General features: G+C 34.1%; 3 protein-coding genes across 4 annotated transcripts; all 3 read right to left on the reverse strand.

Annotated features, from left to right (window-relative positions):
• Positions 1-39: 39 nt before the first annotated feature.
• On the reverse strand, positions 40-2,573 carry LOC136234100 (cysteine-rich receptor-like protein kinase 42). 2 transcript variants are annotated; one of them, XM_066023865.1, is made up of 5 exons: positions 1,649-2,571; positions 1,463-1,567; positions 811-1,384; positions 598-742; positions 40-513 (listed from the first exon to the last, which is right to left on the reverse strand). In XM_066023865.1, the coding sequence occupies exons 1-5, from the start codon at positions 2,409-2,411 to the stop codon at positions 286-288; spliced, it is 1,815 nt and encodes a 604-aa protein (XP_065879937.1). In that variant the 5' UTR covers positions 2,412-2,571; the 3' UTR covers positions 40-285. The 2 variants fall into 2 exon arrangements, with proteins under 2 accessions (XP_065879937.1, XP_065879938.1); XM_066023866.1 differs by having other exon boundaries at positions 345-513; positions 594-742; positions 1,649-2,573.
• An 11,982-nt stretch (positions 2,574-14,555) lies between these two features.
• LOC136232046 (cysteine-rich receptor-like protein kinase 46) lies at positions 14,556-17,324 on the reverse strand. Its single transcript, XM_066021086.1, has 8 exons — positions 16,805-17,324; positions 16,378-16,705; positions 16,180-16,302; positions 15,969-16,105; positions 15,662-15,872; positions 15,323-15,557; positions 15,095-15,245; positions 14,556-15,021 (listed from the first exon to the last, which is right to left on the reverse strand). The coding sequence occupies exons 1-8, from the start codon at positions 17,231-17,233 to the stop codon at positions 14,737-14,739; spliced, it is 1,899 nt and encodes a 632-aa protein (XP_065877158.1). The 5' UTR covers positions 17,234-17,324; the 3' UTR covers positions 14,556-14,736.
• A 265-nt stretch (positions 17,325-17,589) lies between these two features.
• Positions 17,590-20,859, reverse strand: LOC136233663 (uncharacterized). The gene is made up of 3 exons (XM_066023384.1): positions 20,798-20,859; positions 20,282-20,737; positions 17,590-18,205 (listed from the first exon to the last, which is right to left on the reverse strand). The coding sequence occupies exons 1-3, from the start codon at positions 20,857-20,859 to the stop codon at positions 17,590-17,592; spliced, it is 1,134 nt and encodes a 377-aa protein (XP_065879456.1).
• Positions 20,860-21,249: the final 390 nt, after the last annotated feature.

Raw genomic sequence — 21,249 nt, forward strand, 5'->3', positions numbered from 1 at the left:
ATAAAAGTTAATGTATTAGCATAGTCTCGAAATTGGTAATACGTGGTAAATTAATCCGTGAATGAATTGAATAAGAAAGTGGAATACATCCATCCAATGATTCAAAATAAGATGATTCCTCCATAATAAAAAAAAATGATTAAATGTGAAAGAATAATGCAAGTTCTGGTTACATTATGGTGCATATAAAATGAAGTTGATTTTGTTAATTTGTGGAAATGATGAAGAACTAGTTCAAAACAGGCTTATGGTTGCATAGTAGAAGAGTCTGAGGAAGTGTAAGGTTTAGTTGTTGTTGGCATTGATGAATGGAGGTTGATTAGGCAGAGGAATTTGAGTCTCTGGATTAGTCAACATTTCCACAACTTTTTCCATTGATGGTCTTAAGCTAAGTGAAGCTTGTGTGCATAACAGCCCAATCTGCAGCACTTGGCAAACCGGAGCTGTAACTTGTCCTTTCATGCTAGGATCAACAGCTTCAACCAATCTGTTTGATCTGTACAGTTGCCATACCTGAGTTGAGTCCAAAACAAAATCACCATCATCATCATCTTAAACAAAACAAACCATCAAAGTAAGTTTTTGAATCATACATACTGTCTGCAAAAGGGATTTTGAGTCTTCTATGAAAGCATTGCATCTTTTACCCATTACTATCTCAAGAACTAGTACTCCATAACTGTATACATCTGCTTTCTCTGTAAGTTGCCCCCGAATTAGATACTCCGGAGCCATATACCCTCTGTATTATCAATACAATTAGATCAATCCATTCCATTCTAAAGACAAGACAAGATAACAAGGACTTACATTGTTCCTGCAATTCCAGTGCTAAGATGAGACACATCAGCACCAAAACACCGAACAAGTCCGAAATCTGCAATTTTTGGAGCAAGATTCTCATCAAGAAGAACGTTACTGCTTTTAATGTCTCTATGGATTATTCTCGCTTGACATCCTCCTCCATGAAGATAAGCCAACCCCTCTGCTGTTCCTACAATTATATTGAAGCGCTCCTTCCAATTAAGAAATCTATCATTGCCGAAAATGAAGCGATCAAGGCTCCTGTTATGAACATACTCATAAACCAGAAGACTTTCAGGGCCTTCAATGCTACACCCTATAAGCTTCACAAGGTTCTTGTGTTCAATTCCACTTATTAAGTTCACTTCATTGAAGAAATCATCTACCCATTGTCTTGTATTGAAAATCAATCTTTTAACAGCAACACTTTCCCCATTTTCAAGAGTTCCCATATACACTGAACCAGACCCTCCTTGCCCTATTTTCCTTGAAGAATTGAAATAATCTGTTGCCTTTTCTAGTGTTTCATACTTGAAATTCAAGCTCCATTTGTTCAAACTCATGGAAAGATTGCTCCTTTCTAACAGATTATTTATTTATTAATTACAACGTCAAATCATGCCAAATTTAAATAACTCATGGATGGTAACTACCTTACCTTGTCTTTCCTTCAATAATCTTAGGTAGATGACATAAGCTGCAGAGAGAGACAGCATAACAAGTGCAGCAACTGCTAAAACAATAGCTATGGCAATTCCTAAACCTGAAAATCATCAAACCAATTATGTATAGAGAAAATAAAACAGAATAATTTATCTAAAAGAGAGATGATGAAGTTACGTACCATGATGAATCCCTAATTGACGTCCCCCATCATCAAAATTATAAAATTTGTGAGTAGAATACCTCAAATAGCAACCAGCATTCATCCCTCTTCCCTCATTCTTAAAACCACATGTTTGAAGCTGTTTACTAGCCTTCTCCAAACAAACCCTACAGCCATATTTCCCCAAAGTTCCCCAGCACTGGCCCAAAGCATAAACACCATCAACCCCCCAAACACTAAAGCCACCATTGTCCACAGCTTTTCTAGTAACATTCCCGAGAACAAACCCAACACTCTCAGCAAACTTGAATCTATTATTATCCATACTAGTACTACATTGTACAGTGTCGAAAAGAGAGACAGACTCATTAAAGAAGTCGTATTTGTCGTAACGAAGAAAGCAGCCGTCCAAGAAGATTCGGGCGGAAGGAGAAGGGAGACAACGGGGGATTTTGGTGCGAGAAGATGCGTAGCAGAGGAGGCAATCGGTTTGAGAAAGGTCTTGATGACATTGGGCCAAAGCATAGATAGGAAATGTTGAGTTTAGATGGTAATAAGCCAAATGGGTATTGGTGTTTGTTATCAGCTGCGAAAGACTTTCCATTTCTTTCACGAAAGAAGGAATTAGACCGGCTGCTGTCGCTTCCATCTTCCCGCAGTAGAGCCCGGATTGGTTTATTCGAGGATCTGAGATTGACACAGAGATCAACAACGAGTAGCAGTATATCATACAACAAAAGACCCATCTTTTGTATTTCTTTGGACTTGAACAATGCATCATCTCCAACAAGAATAACAAAACTGCCTTTTTGTAGAGAGAGCGTGTATTGCTGCTGTAATATAAAACTAAGCTGCCATTTCACATATTATGTTCATATTCACAATAAATGTGTCTACTTTTTTATGCTGTCATTTCAAATTTAAGAACAGTTAGTGTTCACATGGAACTCACCGTTGTAGATATAAGGCTTAAGATGTTTTAAGCCTCCACCTTAAGATTTTAGCTCCTATTTTCCTGAGTTCAATAATGTATTTTTTTTTTTTTTTTGATAGAAGTTCAATAATGTATTATAAAATGGGTAAAATACACTCATAGCCACTGAACGTTATCTATTTTCACATTATGACTACTGAACTTCATTTCTTCCCAGTATGACCATTGAACTTTACACTTTTTAACACCGATGGCCACTTAATGCATCAAAACAACCGTTGACGGCTAAAAATAAAAAATCCAAAGCGTTAATAATATTCTATGAAAACTTTAATTCTTGAAAATTTTCATTTTGATGTCATTTAAAATGTTGTTTGGTTAGGATAGAGAAAGTGAATTTTTAGAGAGATAAAGCTCCAAAAAAATATGATTTTCGAAAATAAAAAAATTTGGTTTCATGGTAAATGTCGTTCTGAACAACTTTAATTCTTGAATATTTTTATTTTGAGGTCGTTAACGGTCATTTTGAGAAGTTAGTTAAAATTGAGTGGCCACCGGTGTTAAAAAGTGTAAAGTTCAATGGCCATACTGGAAAAAAATGAAGTTTAGTAGCCATAATGTGAAAATGGGTAACGTTCAGTGGCCATAAATGTAATTTACCCATTATAAAATCCTTAACTTTTGTTTTATTCATAGTTTAGTCCACTAATCCATTTAAATTACTCATTTACCTTTTACTTATTAAAAATAAATTACATTTTCGATACCTAAACTTTACAATTTTTGTACCTCAAATTTATTTTTATACTTTAAAACTATTATTTTAAATTTTAAAAATACACTTTTTTTATTTTTTATTTTTTTTTCTAAAGAGAAAATATTGTTATCCATGTGTTTCTCTCTCTTCTCCTCTCTTTCATATCTAATTTTAGTAAAAGATATAATTCAAATATTTTAGTGTATAAAAATAAAAAATACTAAAATACAGTTGTTTTAAAAATATTATTTTCAGTATCCTTTTATATCTAAATTTTAATTTTACACTTAATAATTCTATATTTTAAATACTAAAAATACACTTTTATATATTTAATATTTTTGTTTTTATAATTTTTGAAAAAATATATTTTTATTTTTATATACTAAGATATTTGAATTATATTTTTATTAAAGATATGAGATAGAGGAGAGGAAATAGAAAGAGATACGAGGAACATATTTTTTTAAAAATAAAAAATAGAAATAGAAAAGTGTATTTATAATATTTAAAATAATAGTTTTTAAGTGAAAAATAAATTTCAGATATCAAAGTGTAAACATACTAAAGTTCAAGTACCAAAAATGTTATTTACCCCTAATAAGTAAAGATCAAATCAATCATTTAAATGGATTGGAGGATTAAATTGTTCAATATAATAAAAGTCAAGGACCACACCGCTTTTTGAACTGCTTATAAGTAAGAAACGTACTACTCAGCCTCCATGGTAGATAGAGCTACGCATGTCTGTTTCTTGCTGCTCCATGAGATGGCACCATTGCCAAGCAAGAAGACGTAGCCGGACGTGGATTTCCTTTTGTCCAAGTCGTCTGCCCAATCGGCATCTGTATATCCTCTAAGATTGGAGTCTTTGCGTTGATAGCATAGAGAATAATCTGTAGTACCTTTAAGATATCTCAATATCCTTTTACTGCGGTCCAATGTGCTTGTCCAAGGTTTGACTGATATCTGCGCACCATCCCAATGGCGTGACAGATGTCTGGTCTAGTACACAACATTGCATACATCAGACTTCCAACGACACTAGCATAAGGAACTGCCTTCATGCGTTCCTTTTCTTCTTGTGTTTGGGGACACATTTCGGCACTTAAGGTGACGTCCTTAGTCATCGGGCTATCTATGGGTTTGCAGCCTTTCATACCAAAGCGTTCAATCACGTTATTGATATAAGTCCCTTGAGACAATGCCAACAGTTTCTTTAAACGATTCTTGAAATCTTAACTCCAAGAATGTATGCGGCCTCACCCATATCTTTCATCTCAAAACCTGAGTTTAGTCAAGCTTTGATTTGGTTTACAAATTCAATGTCATTTCCTGTTATTAAGATGTCATCTACATATAGAGACAAAATGACAAACTTTCTACCACAGCGTTTTATATAGACACGATGGTCCTCTTCATGTATTTTGAAGTCATTCGAGATCATCTGACTATGAAATCGAATGTACCATTGTCTCGAGGACTGTTTCAGGCCATATATCGATTTGATCAACTTGCAAACCTTTTTTTTTACTGCTTGGTACAACGAAACTTGCAGGTTGTTCCATGTAGATTTATTCGTGTAATTCTCCATTGAGAAAAGCAGTCTTCACATCCATTTGATGTAGCTCTAGGTCTAAACTTGCAACGATTGCCAATATTAGCCTGATAGATGTAAACCTCACAACAAGTGAGAATGTCTCCTCATAGTCTATCCCTTCCTATTATATGAAGCCTTTAGCGACTAGGCGAGCTTTGTATCTTTCGATACTGTTGTCAGCCCTTTGCTTCACTTTAAGAACCCATTTGTTCTTAAAAGTTTTCCTCCCTTTAGGCAGATCAACCAGTTCCCAAACTTGGTTTGTTTTTATAGAATCTATTTCCTCTTCCATTGCTTTCATCCATTTATCTTTGTTGAGACCAGAGAGAGCATCATGAACATTTTTAGGCTCAGCTTCATCACCTGGGGTGATAAGGAGAGCTTCGCCTTCGATTCCGAATCGATGGCGCTTGACCCTTTGTCGTTTTGTTTGATGCGTTTCTTCCTGGTTCTGATAAACATGTCTCATATATTCATCGTAACCTAGAATTCTTTCTCTTAGACTATTTTCTGTGTACTCATTGGAGTCAGGAAAAACACTCCCGCTTTCCATAGGATCTGTCACATTCGTAACATTCTGAGGTGCAAAGTCTGTTTCTTGATCATAGTTAAGAATATGGCCTTGTTCTTCTTCCTTAGAATTCCTCCCACTCGAATGGAGAGGTCTATTAGAATTAAGTTCCTTAAACAAGGGGCGATCCTTGTCTATATCGCCGATTTTTGGAAACTCATTCTCCAAAAATACTACGTCCCGTGATTCAATTTCTGTTACACGGTCGTCATTGTTTTCTCCCATTAGGACATATCCTTTTGATACATCAGGGTATCTTATAAAGACACACTTTTTACCTCTTGGGCCTAATTTCCCAAATTTGCTTAATGTATCATGGGCAAAAATTATGCAACCCCATGGTTTGAGAGTGCTTAAGTCGGGTTTGCGGCCGGTCCACAACTCATAAAGAGTGGAGGTAACAGCCTTGGAGGGCACTTGGTTGAGGACATATGTTGCTGTCAGCAAGGCATCTCCCTAATAGGAAATGGGTAAGTTTGCTTCAACCATCATAGACCTAACCATATCGAGAAGAGTTCTATTTCTCCTCTCGGCAACACTGTCTTGTTGCGGAGTGTATGGGATAGATAATTGATGTTTTATTCCCTTTTCATCATACAAAGTGTTGAATTCCTCGGAGAGGTATTCCCGACCTCTATGAGTTCTTAGAACTTCGATGTTTCTGTCTAGTTGGTTTTCAACAAGGTTCATAAACTTTCTAAAGCAACTTATAGCCTCAGACTTGTGAGTCATCAAATAGACATGACCATACCTAGTATAGTCATCTATGAAAGTGATGAAGCAATAGGCTCCATGCCTAGCCTTCACATTCATTGGACCGCAGACATCAGAATGAATCAACTGTAATGGAAATTCTGCCCTAGTACCTTTTCCGAATGGTTTTCTATGCATTTTTCCTTTTAGGCAAGGTTCACAATGTGGTAAATCGACATGTCTTAGACTACATAGTAAACCTTCTTTGCTAGTCGTTTCATTCGGTGTTGACCAATATGATTTAACCTAGCATGACATAAACTAACATCTTTATCATTTGTAGAAGAAGAAGTAGTAGTAAGGGAAAAACTTTCATTGCAATCAATTGTATCTAAAAAGGTTAAACCATTCAACATGTATCCATGACCATAAAATTGGTCATCCAAACGAATGCTAAAACTGTTATGAGCAAAAAGAAAAGTAAAACCATTCTTAAATAATGAAGAAATAGGAACTAAGTTTCTCCGAGTTCCCGGAGCAAAGAGAACGTAATGCAGGATCAGGGTCTGACCACCTTTCAGTTGCAGTCGACACTGGCCAATCCCTTGGACTTTAACTCTCGAGTTGTCGCCTACATAGATCCATCTTGATCCGACTAGAATTCATCGGAACTCGATAAAAGATTCTATGTCTCTTATCACGTGGTTGGTAGCACCTGAATCAACAATCCACAAAGGATCAAATTTAGTCATAAGAACAATAATAGATACATTAGGTTCACTCACACTTGAGTTGGTAAAATGTACCTTGGGAGCAGTGCAGTCACTTACATAATGCCCTTTATATTGACAATTGAAACATTTCACATGAGAAATGTTTGGCTTTCTTCTGCTCTTGTGCCATTTCTCTTTGTCCCGTCCGCTTTCCTTGGCTCTTTCACCTATTCTTTACCTTTGTTGTTCGATCGCTTGCGCTTCTGGCCCTATGGCCTAGAATGTCTCCCACTACTGGAGCTGGAACCCACATAGTGAGCTTCTGCATTAACCTTAATCGATGCAATATGATCCTCCTCGAGTTCGAGGTAGCGAACAACCACATCGACGGTGCTAATGTCTTCGGTATGTGTCAGGTGCATCTTCATATGCTCCCAACTATTCGATAAAGAACGAATAACAGCTTGCACTTGCTACTCATCTGTCAACTTGTGACCTGCCTCATTCAGCTCACTGATCATATTCGACATTTTTCTTAAATGCTTCTTCATGGTATGATGAGGTCTTTTCTTGTAAGTATCAAATTCGATTGTGAGAGAGCGGAGTTTTGTTAGAGGCACGCCTCTGAATTTCTCCTTTAAGGTATCCCATAGGTCCTTAACTGTCTCAATCTTACAAAATTACCGAGTGAGGTCATCTTGCATTGCACTGAACAGAATGATACATGCTGTATAATCTCTTTTCCTCCAGGCCATATATGCATCTTTGTCCCTGCAATGCTGAGCAGTAGTACCTTTCTCTGGTTCAGCCATAACTGTTTCCAGGGTGTCAAGAACCTCTTGTTCTTCTAGCATATACTTGATCTTTATTCCTCATACATCATACTTATCCCCATTCAACTTCGGGTCCTTGTCTAGTTCTGATACAATTGACTTCCTAGCTAAGGCCATTGTGACTCACCGATCTACAATATAATTGCACAACTTATTAAGAAGTTCTAAAGGTTTCAATACACGCATTAAATTCTCTTAGCAACCTATATCTACCTAAGAATTTTAGTACTAAATTTCAATTCGAATTTGAGACCATATAGGAATGGCTCAAATCACCCCTTTACACTTTAATAGTTAGCTTATTAGATAGATATTTAAAGCGAGGAACGCGGGGAAGAGAATCCCTCATAGCCTTAAAGCGAGGAAGATTACTCTTGTCTATTGATAGACCACTATATGATACTACGCACTGCATCAAGGTGTGAACCTTGAGCATGTGATGCCCGATGGCATCCGGATCATGCCATCTTGTTGCAAAACTCATTTTGCACTTTTTCAGCCTCGTGTGGAATCTTTCCAAGGTCGCGAATTGAGCTTTTGTTCTAAGAACAATTGGCATGAACACGGTTCCCACCATTGTTGACTTAACAACAAAAAAGAAAAATGAAGTTAGTGTACATGTGCATAAACTTATTTCGTCAATCAAAACACGTTTTGATCGTAGTAGGGACCTTCGAAAACACAACAATAATTTTATAAAACTTCGATAAAATTTTCTTAATTTTTGGTAAAAAGAAAAACAATTTTCACTGAGTTTTATCCCTTTTAGAATATCTAATACGGTAAAATTTAATATTTCGACAGTCCAAAAATTACCAAAAAGTCCGAAAAAATATTTCGAGTCAATCTGCCAAAAAACAGGCAAAAAAGGGCATCGGGAGGCGCCGCTCACGAGGTGGCGTGTGGGGGCCATGCGCCATCCTCTCGAACTCCGTTCAACTGCCGTAATATATCGATCCTATGGTTTTTAGGGCTTGTGGACATGATGGTGGGGTCGGTTTTCTCGAAAAATATGCCAAAAATTATTTGTAGAGAAACAGCAAATAAAAAACGAATCTAAAAGACATTTTTTTCAATCCATGAATAGATTTTTCGAGAAACACGCATCGCAAGGTAGATTTCTGACCTTGAACAATTTAAAAAAATATGAAATACGGATTCCTTTGATTTTGTTTCGCTTTAAGGAGATCAAAAACACACTTTTTGATACAAATCAAATAAAAAAACTTTGTTCATGTTGTTCGATAATCAAAATCATAAAATCAAATAACACAAACACTCAATTACTCAATCAATCAATACGATAATCAATCAATATGATCATTCTATCGAATGATCCTATATCTTTTTTCATATCTATGGATACAGAAAACACAGAGTACAAGATATGTGGCTCTGATACCAATGAAGGGATTAGCGACAACTAATCCAAACAGAAGCAGATCTAATCACCACGATCTTTGTATCACCGGAGATAATCAATCACTCGGTGTTTAGCTGGAGAAGAATGTGTAATCCACAGACTAGAAGACGAACAGAGAGATCGAGAAAGAAAGAGAGGCGCAGGAGGCAGAGAGGAGAGGGAGGCTCGAAGTATCTGATTATGATCAGGTTGTTGATTAGAGTTTAGTGGTGCTCCTTTTATATGGATCCCGAAACCCTAATTAATCCTAATAGGAATTATGAACAATTCTGAATTTATAAACAAGACATGTATATGATGTAAGCTTTTAAAATTTTGACTAATGAAAAAGTCTCAAAATATTTTAAATTTTCTTTCACAAATCGGGAACCAAAGAAAAAGGTTAAGTGTGCAAAAGGAATATTCGGGTTGTAATGTGTTAAAAACCAAATAAATGGTTTCCGCTCAAATTGGGCTACCTAAAGTATTTAGGTGGCTAAATTTGAAGTTAATAATATAGGTTTAAACTAATGCCCTTATCATATCAAATGCTCCTCTCATTTGCTAATTGTGGAGAGTTATTGTATTATCAACATATAAGGATTTCTCAACAAAGAACTATGGCATGCAAGTTCAAAAATCTTCACTTGGATAATGTTGTTCAAAAACAAAAAATTTATATGATTAATTCAACAATGTGTGAGGAATAGAAAGATAGAAAGCCAAAATTTAACAAAGAAAGAAATCAACCATGTGAATAAAATAGGATAATATAGAATCTGAAAAGTTGCTCCATAAAACCCCACATACTAAATGTCAATATTAAAATTTTAAATAAAAATACTCTATTAAAAAATTAAATTCGCATTTTGAAACAACAATGAAAATTTCTCCAAAATCAACAAAATATAACACAAATAAACTCAAACTAATCCTAAACATATGACATTCTCCCCACGCTTAAAGTTCACAATGTCCATATTGTGTAGAAAAACGAGTATATAAAAAATATAAATAATAAAACACAATAAATAGAACACATATGAAATAATCAAACAAACCAGAAAAACTAAAAATTAAAAGAAAAAAGTTTAAAGAAAACTGTCTTGTTATATGCATTGCTGCTACACGAATCATCTGGTGTTTGAATAGAATTCAATATTTTATCTATTAAACTCTACCCAAAATTAGAGATTATAGAATATAAAAGAAAAAAAGCTAAAAATTTGTGCACATGATTATAAAAATAAAATAAAAGAAATTAAAGGAAACAATTAATTTATTTTAATTTAAAATAATTATTATTATAAATAATTAAAATAAATAATATAATAATAACTAAATAGTAAAAAAATAATTAAATCAACTAAATAGCTAAAATATAGAAAATCAGCATTTGGACAAAATCAACTTCGGAATATTTCGTCATTAGTATGTCTGTCCCATAATTAAGCATGTAAAGTAATTACCGATGGAATTTTCCATCGCAAAAACTCAGAAATTCCCCGTCAACGATGCCAAAAATTTATTGAGGAATTTCCGCAAGTGTACGGTTTTCTTGTAGTAATAAAAGATATCGATCACACGAGGAACAAAGCTATTATTCACTATCGCTTAATTCATTTCTTTTGTTTACAGTAATCTGAATTTTATAGGATTAAGTTATCTGATTTTAAAAGTCTAAATTAATCTGAACTAATCTAAGAACAACTTTGATGAATAAATAAATTTGATGGAAATGAAATGGAATGACTGTACTTAAAGTATGTTTTTATAAATATTTATTCTGACATTACAGACTAAGTTAATTATAGTTTCCAACTTACCCTCTTGACATACATCAGAGTCCTGTATAAATTCATGTAAAGCATTAATTCCTAGTTCTCACTTAGCAGATTAATTGTACTAACATACAAAATTATAAGTATAGAACTTAACATACGACAATCATTCAATAAACCTGATCTCTTTAGCAAATATTGAATGATCAATTCCTTATAATCTTAGTTATGATCAATCTCTCAATCTGTTTCCTAACTTAAGAATATCATATAAAAATATTGAAAACATTCATATAAGGGAACTCTGTAATGGAATTTACTGTAGTAAATGAAGAACACTTAAATATTCATTTGAGTGAAAAAATTGTAATTCATAAACATCAACATAACATTAAACATAAATGTAGAGATTCAAAAAAGAAAGAATGAAGTTAAAAGGAATGATGATCTCTATATCCTTTACATGTAGTCTTCTTCTTCCTCCTTAATATCTCTTTTCCAAAATTCACTTGTAACTGATGAGTTGCTCTTTAATTCTTCTGTAACAATTATCAGATGTTTTTCTGTATCTCTAATTCTGTATTTGGCTTCTTTAAATAAGGAATGAAAGCACCCCCTTCATTGGGACATGTCTTAGAGCTTTCTAGAAGGACATGTCTTTTGGGAGAAGATAAGTCTTCTGGAATGTTTCTTGTCATTTGGCTCTTGACCTATTATTTGGTCACATTTGGCCCTTGGTCTATCCCAATTGGTGAAATTTCGTCCAATTTGTATGAATACTTAACGAAATCGTCATCTAATTGACAAGTAACGATATTTTGACACTTGAACTTGACACGTGATATTTTTTAAAGTTTTTTTTTTGCCACATTATGTGGAAATAATTAATTAGATTAAAAAAAAAACAAATCCTAAACTAAAATCTATTAAGTTCAAGTGTCAAAATATTGTTACTTATCAATGAGATAACACTTCGGTTAGGTTTTAATACAAATTGGGTGAAATTTCACCAATTGGGATAGATCTGGGGCCAAATAAAATTTTTTTAAATAGATCAGGAGCCAAATAATACTTTAAACCGGTGCATAAGGCTGAGGTCGCAGTCGTTGTCGCAAGCTAGGGTTCGTTCGTGACACTATTCTAATCAATGTTTTCTCCCTATGCTTACATTGGAAAAATATTTATTTATAATTCGTGTTGAGTTATAATATCCAATTAATCGTCTGGATTGTATATAAATCAAATTTATACTGAAAAATTCAATACAATATAATATAAAAATGTACAATTTTAAAAATTCAATTTATAAAAGTATAAGATATTTTTTAGTTCTAAGATTTTCAGAAGAGAGCTAATTAGACTTTACGTATAAAATACTATAATTTTAATTTCAACATTTATAAAATAACTTAACAAAAATAAAAGAAATTGACATATCAAATAATTATGTTCCTTTTCTTTTCCTCCGTTGTTCATTCCGTCCATGATCTTGGATGATTTGGTGGAGGTCAATTTTCCCAGGCTGATCCCGGACCAAACGGCTTTGTTTGTTTTTCTTTCCTTTCCTGAAAAAAAAATTATATCATTAACCCCTCTCACCATGACTTGCACTGGAAGTTTGAATTCGTAAATAATATTTATCACCAAATAATTGTGAGCATTCATTCTCACCAATTCATTCATCCTATCAATTTATATTGGCAAAAAAAAAACATAATTAAGTCTCTGAATTTTACATATTTTAAGGATAGTTTCTAATCAATTATTTTTTCACATTGAGCTCTTGATCATTGATTATGTTATGGATTCAGTCCTTATTTAACTTTTCCATTGAGTTTGGACGGTACATATTGTTAGGGCGGTTCCGCTTATCAATGTGGACAAATAAAAATAAGAGTTTATTGACTAGGATAGATAGAGTAAATAATAATAATAATAAAAATTACAGAAATCAATTTCGAGTAGGTTCTTCCAAGCTCGATCTTCTCCTCGTCCATTTCGCGATTTTAAGCATTAGAATCGTCAAATTTATCTTCTCCCCTAATACCAAAATCAATTTCTAGCAGGTTCTTCCAAGCTCGATTTTCAGTTTGAAAGAACCTAGTGGAAATCGATTTCTGTAAAAATAAAAATAAAAAATTATGTTTTACTTTTTACTTTTTTTCCCTTGTCAAGAAAGTTTATTTTTTATTTGTACACACAGAAGTGGAAATGTCCACGTCAATAGGTCGAATTCCTTAAAGGCCCGTGTTGTCCAAACTCGAAGGAAAAGTTAAATAAAGATCGAATCCATAAAAGAAACAATGATCAGGAACTCCATATAGAAAAATAATTGATTAAACAGTAAATTGAGGAGCTTAATTATAATTTGTGTGATGGCCTAATACTCCTCCAGACCCCTTAACTTATTCAAATTGGTCATTTTACCCCTCCAACTCATCAAATGTCCTATTTACCCCATTACCTACTTAGAAATGGTATTTCTCACCCCCTTAACTTGTCCAAATTAGTCATTTTACCCCTCCTCAACTCATCGAATGTCCTATTTACCACCTTAACTCCATAAAAGTGGTATTTCTCACCCTTTATGATCATATTTACCCCCTTAACTCCATAAAAGTGGTATTTCTTACCCCTTTATAGTGCAAAATTAATAGCACTTATTCAAATGAGTTTGAAAATATATATTTTTAATATCAACTTTTTATTTTGTTTTAATTTGATAATTATATCGATCCTTCATGTGTTTATTATAATAATATTATATTACAATAATTAGATAATCAAAATTTAACTAGCAAAAAAAAAGTTGAAAAGAGAAACAATGAATAAAAGATACAAATAACAAGAATATTTTTTTTTCTGATAAAAAAACAAAAACATTAATATAAAAAAGTTAAAGACATTATATGTAGGGAAAATGTACCAAAATAGGCCTATGATTTTGGAGAAGTATCAATTTAGGTTCCACGTACAAAATAACACCAATATAGGTTTAATGTTTAAAAAATGTATCAATTTAGGCCTCGATGAAGGATTGTAAATGAGTGAGAAATACCACTTTATGGAGTTAAGGGGGTAAATAGAACATTCTATGAGTTGGGGAGGGGGTAAATGGACAAGTTGAGGGGGTGAGAAATACCACTTTTATGAAGTTAAGGGGGTAAATAGGATATTCTATGAGTTGGGGGATAAATGGATAATAAGTTGAGGAGTGAGAAATACTACTTTTATGGAGTTAATAGGGTAAATAGGACATTCGATAAGTTGAGGGGGTAAAATGATCAATTTGGATGAGTTAAAGGGGCTGGAGGAATATTAGGCTTGTGGGATTGATATGTTTTATAATTAGAGACATTCGAATCTAAATGTAGTAGAGTTTTAACTACACAATCAATTATTTGATGGGCTGGCTACTATTATATATGGAAGTAGGTGAAGTCTTTGAAAAAGTGAAGGTTAAATAATGTTATAATTACTCACACCACTTTCTTGACTTTTGGATATCAAAGTCGGCAATATTGGTGCCGCATCTCCATCCAGTTCATTTTCATTTTAAGTATTAATTTTGCTACTTGTCCGCATGAATAAATATGTTCTTCTGTTTCAACATATACATAAGACATTTTCTGTTTCATTCCAAATATAATATATTTATGTGTCAGTTGTGGAGCCAGATGTCCATCTTTAATTGCAATTGCAAATACATGTCTTTGGTAAAATAAACATTTTGAAAATAGGACCTCAACTCAACTCAACAACAAGTAACAAACAGGTAGAAAAGTCTTACCCTCTGACAGACAGACAGGTTATCAAGAAAATTCAGATGATATAGTATTCTATTATTTCAGCAGAAGAATGTCTTCTCCGATAAACATCTTCCATATGTTCATCAATGAAAGGAGGATTTGATGGCTCAGGCAATTCAACTTCTTTCTTTCTAAGCATTTCAACCACTTTTGACATTCTCGGTCTTAAATCTGGTGATTCTTGAGTGCATAATAATCCTATTTTAATCACTCTTTTTATTTCTTCTATTTCCATCTCTATTTCCATGCTTTTATCAATGATTTCTTCTACTGTATTTGATTGCAAGTGATCCCACGCCTGCATTATGGACATAATCAGATACAAATATATATTTTACCAGATCAGATTACTACGCTTTTCAATAACTTACATGAGCAACTACGCTTTTCAACAAATCCCCAGATTCATGTTTACTGTTTTCTACACCAGTTACTATTTCGATCACAACAACTCCAAAGCTATAAACATCAACCTTCTCAGTTAATCGTCCACTCGTCATGTATTCAGGAGCAATATACCCACTAAACAAAATAAATAAATATAAATTAATTACCAATTGAGAATGACTAAACAAAAATAATCACCTTCAGTTACTTACAATGTTCCAGCAATGGCTGTGTTGAGTAGGGAATGATCACATGAATGAAATCTAGCTAATCCGAAATCTGAAATTTTCGGTTTATATCTCAAGTCTAATAGAATATTACTAGCTTTAATGTCTCGATGAATAATGCGAACTTGGCAGTCCGAGTGGAGGTATTCTAAACCTTCAGCAGTTCCTGTGATAATTAGAAGCCTCTTTCCCCAAGTGAGTTCTTTCTTCTTTTCTTGATCTTTCTTCCATGGGCGTGGTTTAGAACATGTATTTATAAACAACATTGATATAATTATATATGTATGATTTAAACAAACCTCTAAAGTTTTCTGTGTAACTTACCAAATAAGATCAGGTCAAGGCTTTTGTTAGCTAAGTATTCATAAACAAGAAAGCAGTCTATACTAGTGAAACAGCAACCCAGAAATCGAACCAAGTTCTTGTGTTGTGCTCTGCTAATAATATCCATTTCATTGCAAATTTCCTGAATTCGGCTCTTGTTGTTCACATACAAACGCTTCACTGCAATTTCTCTACCATCTGGTAAGGTCCCCTATATTCACAATTTCATATCAGAAAAATATGAGATTTCACAATTTGAAGGATTAAATTAATATACAGGACATGAAAGGCATTTTATTTTATATACTTGATATACTTCACCAAATCCTCCTTCTCCAAGCTTATGAATATCATTGAAATTTGCTGTTGCTTTCTGTATTATTGCATGCTTGAACTGCAAGAAGTAGTGCAGCCCTTCATCTAACAATTGCAAGTCCTCCATCCCTGCAACCCCAAATATCAGTGAAACATTTCAATTCACCCGCACATGATACATATTTACTTAATTAATCAATTACCTTTCAAATTTTTTATGTTGTTTCTTTTGTAGGTGTGTTTGCCAAACCACAGACCAACACTAATTGCAATTACGGAAACCATTGCCATACCCCAAAAAAATGCTATATATGTATATACTTGTTCTGCAAAGCAAAGCAAAGGTAAGGTAAGAGATCAAAAACCACAAAATCAAACATGTTGAATCTATTCTCATGAACCTCTGTTATCATAGGAGGATTCTTTGGCGAAAGCAAAATCAGCATAACGGAGAAAACATCCAGCATTCAGAACCCGAGCCTGAGTTGATGGAAGGCAAGACAATGCAGAGGAAACAGCACGAGAGAGGCAGGTTTCACACAAATCTTTGTCCAAAATCTTCCAGCAACTAGCCATGCCATAAGCTGTAGCGCCAAATATAGTAGCTCGCTGGGCTGCAAACCCTCGCCAATTAGGTCCTCTTGTTGGAGCCTTGTGCAACATCTCATCCAGAACTGCCTTCACAGCATATCTAAATTCCTCTTTGGAGCTTACATTCTCCCCACATTTCTATGGAAGAAAAAGCAAACAGTACATTGATCAATTTAGGGATTGTTTCCGAAACCTATATTAGATTAGATTAGGAAGAATTAAGGAAAGAGGAATTACAGTAGTATCTTGAGGAGTAAGAACTTCGCGATAGAAAGTATAATTATCAGCCCTAATAAAGCAACCATCGAAATAAACACGACCACCGGTGTTAGGAAAGCAGGTAGGGATTAGGGAACTAATCTGGGAAAAGCACATATCACATTCAAGGGAAGAAAGATCATCCAAGCATTGAGAAAGCACATACAAGCGATCAGGAGGATCGCCTACATCTTTAAATGCGAACTTATTTCGTATCATTTCTTCTTGCATGAAATCTGTGATTTTAGAATAATACTGGAAATAGTTGGATAAATTCTCCACATGAACATTTCCACAAATTCGGGTGAAAAAATCAGAATTTCCATATTGGTCTGCTGCATATGAAACATTCATCCACAATAGCATCAAGGGAAGAAAAGAAATTGGCATTGCAAGAAATAAGAGCATCTCCAACCATTACCCTCCATATTTCCCTTCCCCATCCCCAATTCTTCGTTTTTTCTTCTCCGATCGCTGTTTTTTCTCCAACCCAAAAATATAAATTGTTTCCTAAAAAAAATATTTTGTTAGTTATTCCATTTCACATATATTATTTATTAATATTATAATATATTTTATATACACTTTTATTATTAATTATTAACTTTATCAATTTAGACTAAAAGTAATTCTAAAAATATTATATATAATTAAAAAAACTTATACATTAAAATGTAAAATATATATAATATAATAATTATTAATTTTATTTATTTATTAATATTAAGAAACAAAGAGGGCAAGTCTTGACGTAACGGTAAATGTTATTGTCGTGTGACCAAGAGGTCACGGGTTCGAGTTTTAGGAGCGGCCTCTTGCCAAATAAATTGGTAGGGGAAGGCTTGCTCCCAGTACACCCTTGTGGTGGGACCCCTCCCCGGACCCTCGCTCTTCGGGGACGTGTAGTGTTCTATTAGTGCATTACGAAGTTCGAAATGTGCTTTTTGATCTTTAATCTGTCTATGACGCTCGAGGAATTCATTGAACTGAGTATTATAATTTGGTCTCATTTGAACGTTTGAAGTTGATTCGTCTATCAATATGTCGATAGGTGCCTCTAAATCACGTTCATCCTCAATTATCATATTATGCAGGATAATGCAAGTTCGCATCACATTTTGAAGCACATTTTTCTTCCAAAATCTCACTGGGTTACGAATAATTGAAAACCTTGACTGTAATACATCGAATGCACACTCCATATCTTTCCGATAAGATTCTTGTCTCTTTGCAAAATGTTTCATCTTTAGAGTCTGTGGATCCCGAATTGTTTGAACCAAAGTTGACCATTTGGGATAAATTCCATCGGCTAAATAATACCCCATATGGTATTCTTTGTGTTGAATAGTGTAATGCACTGGAGGAGCAATACCATTAGCTAGATTGGAGAATAGGTGAGATGACTCCAACACATTTATGTCATTATTCATCCCAGGCATACCGAAATATGCATGCCATATCCATAAATCATAATCTGCAACTACTTCCAGAATAATTGTTGGTGATCCAGAACGTCCACTATATTGTGTTGGAAATTAGGCTAAGATATAGCAGCGGAAATATAAAAATTTTAACCTATTTCCATTAACCCTAGGATCCGTTAATCGTTATTTCATATAAAGAGGGATAAGAAGAATTACCTTTTGATGATCAATCTACCGTTGTTAATGAAGTGCCCACAACTCTTCTCCGAGTTCCCAAGCACGAAATAAAACACGGGAAGATTAAGTTAGAATCAACTGTTGAATAGCAACCAAAATAGATTGCCTCTAATTAATCAACACAAAATCAAGGATAAAAGAAATAGATGAAATCAACTGATCGGAAGGAAGCCGTAGAAAATCTCGTCCTCGAACTGGGGTCGAAAATTCTCTTTCTTTCTTTAGGGTAGGTTTCGAAAATCACTAGCCTTGGATTAGGGTTTAAGGATTTCGAAAATCACATAGTGGGGGGTATTTATAATCTCTTGTATCTAATCCCTAGTTAGATAGAATTAGGTTACTGAATAGGAATTCAATTCGGAATAGAATTCCTAATTATTATCTCATTATATATCTAACATATTAAGGATAATAATAATAACCTTATTGGATAATAATAGGAGTATTATAATCTAATTAAAACTCCTAACTTATTTATCTCTTAATTAATTTAATTCATAATTCTAATCTAATTATGATTGATTAAAATCAAATTAATTATTCATGTACCATACATGAATTTCGACCCCCTTATGGTCCATGGGCCTCATTGGGCTCAATTGGGCTTCCATCAATTAATTAACATCTATCTCTCTTTTAGGTTCCAAGTCTTATGTGTGACCCATTAGGTTCCTATTACTACTGGACGTATGCAACTATTAAATTAATTTTCAAAGAATTATATTTAATCTTTGCATAACGGAATGATGTACAGAGTATGTGATTAGCAAGTCCGTAATCATTCCCCCAGAGCCATAAGAAGACAGGTTGATTCTGTCGTTAACCTTTCCGTATTAGTTACAGTATAATTCGATCCTTTATCAACTACATCCTTGAACTGAATCTTATGACTATGGATGATGTCAAGTCACATATAGCGAGACGTTCGTTTTACTTGTACAGGCCGAGTCAACTCAAATAGATAGGTTAAGTGAAATCTGTATTTCAAGTCTTAAGTTATCACCTTGCAAGGATTTAGAGTCGAGTCTTCCACAAGCGATCCTTGGATGTATCTCCCATTTATCGGGAGTGATAAATGCTCAATCCAATATATAACGATCCCGCAATCACTTCCTGTGATACCCAACGTCTACTGTTCACACCCCAGAGTCATCTCTGTTAAGGATCGTGTTACACCAGAGTCAAAGCGTCACATTCCGTACTCCAGAATACCAATTAATATTCCTTTGAGTCTGAGGATTAGTTATACCTATTAATACCAATGAGATGAACAGGTGATAAGGATGAATCTACCCATCCTGTTATCTCAAATCGGATCCCCAATCCTAATGAACTACTTTTCATCAGATCCATGTAACTGTCCAGATATCTGTATATATGAAGCTTGTGAGATCAGCTTTCTGTCGGACAGAAGACATTGTTACATGCAAGTCTCAACAATGATATATCAATCCTAAACATATCACTTGACTTGGGGTGGTTTTAAGTTTATTAGTTTATTATAAAGTTTTGTCTCACTTCATGCTTGTATGAATACTTTATAATCACTTTAAAACAAACTTACGGATTTCCTTTTATTAGACTTTATTTAGTGCTTAAAAGGGATTGCCTTTATATAGTTATAAAACATATATCTCATTAAAACAAATGATATAAAGAACAATTCATTTATATTAAGTTTGTATCCTAGAACAATTGTCTATAGGACACTAAACCCTAACATATTGCACATGCCAAGCTGTAGGACAATTCTTCCATTGCCAATGCATGCAATCTAAACTGCCCCAACATTCCAGGAAAACCACGAGATTTACCAATATGAAGCAATCGAGCAATATCGTTGGCATTCGGAGATCTGAGATACTGCTCTGAGAAAATCTCCACAATAGAACGACAAAATTTCTTAAAGCTTTCAATTGCCGCTGACTCAGCAATTTTACAGTATTCATCGGCAGCATCGGCTGGAATGCCATATGCCAAGATTCTCATTGCCGCAATTACTTTTTGAATAGATGACAAGCCAACTCGACCTACAGCATCAGTACGTTGTTGAAAGTAAACATTATGTGCTGTAACTGCATCTATGATACGTTGGAAAAGAGTTCGAGACATTTTGAACCTTCTCCGGAAAGTGTTAGCATCAAAACATGGATTACTAGTAAAGTAATCATCATACATATTTTGGTGTGATTCTTCACGATTACGATTGACAACTCGATGACCTTCCACTGAGCCAACATGAGATGTTTCACTACTTTAACCCTTCAATTCATTGATAATTCGTTGATTTCGCATAAATCTCTCATGAAACATTTGATCTTCTTTCTCCATTGCTTCGAAAGAAAATAGATCATCTTCAAGATTGTAATCCATGGAGTTATCTATTTATCTTATGGAGAAAGTGTGAATAAAATTCTTATAGAGTTATCCATTTATATAGGGAGGTCTTATGCATTATTGCAATTCTGGAGCCTTGTGCATTATTTAGAGTGTGGTAGTGGGTTACACTGTAGCGTGCCAGTGAAATTATTACAATTCTGGAGCCTTGTGCATTATTAAGAGTGTGGTAGTGGGTAATACTGTAGCGTTCCAGAGATATTATTATAATTCTGGAGCCTTGGCATTATTTAGAGTGTGGTAGTGGGTAATATTGTAGCGCTCTAGAGATATTATTATAATTCTGGAGCCTTGTGCATTATTTAGAGTGTGGTAGTGGGTTACACTGTAACGTGCCAGTGAAATTATTACAATTCTGGAGCCTTG

The sequence above is a fragment of the Euphorbia lathyris genome, chromosome 6 (genome assembly GCF_963576675.1).
Source record: "Euphorbia lathyris chromosome 6, ddEupLath1.1, whole genome shotgun sequence".
Classification (NCBI taxonomy): domain Eukaryota; kingdom Viridiplantae; phylum Streptophyta; class Magnoliopsida; order Malpighiales; family Euphorbiaceae; genus Euphorbia; species Euphorbia lathyris.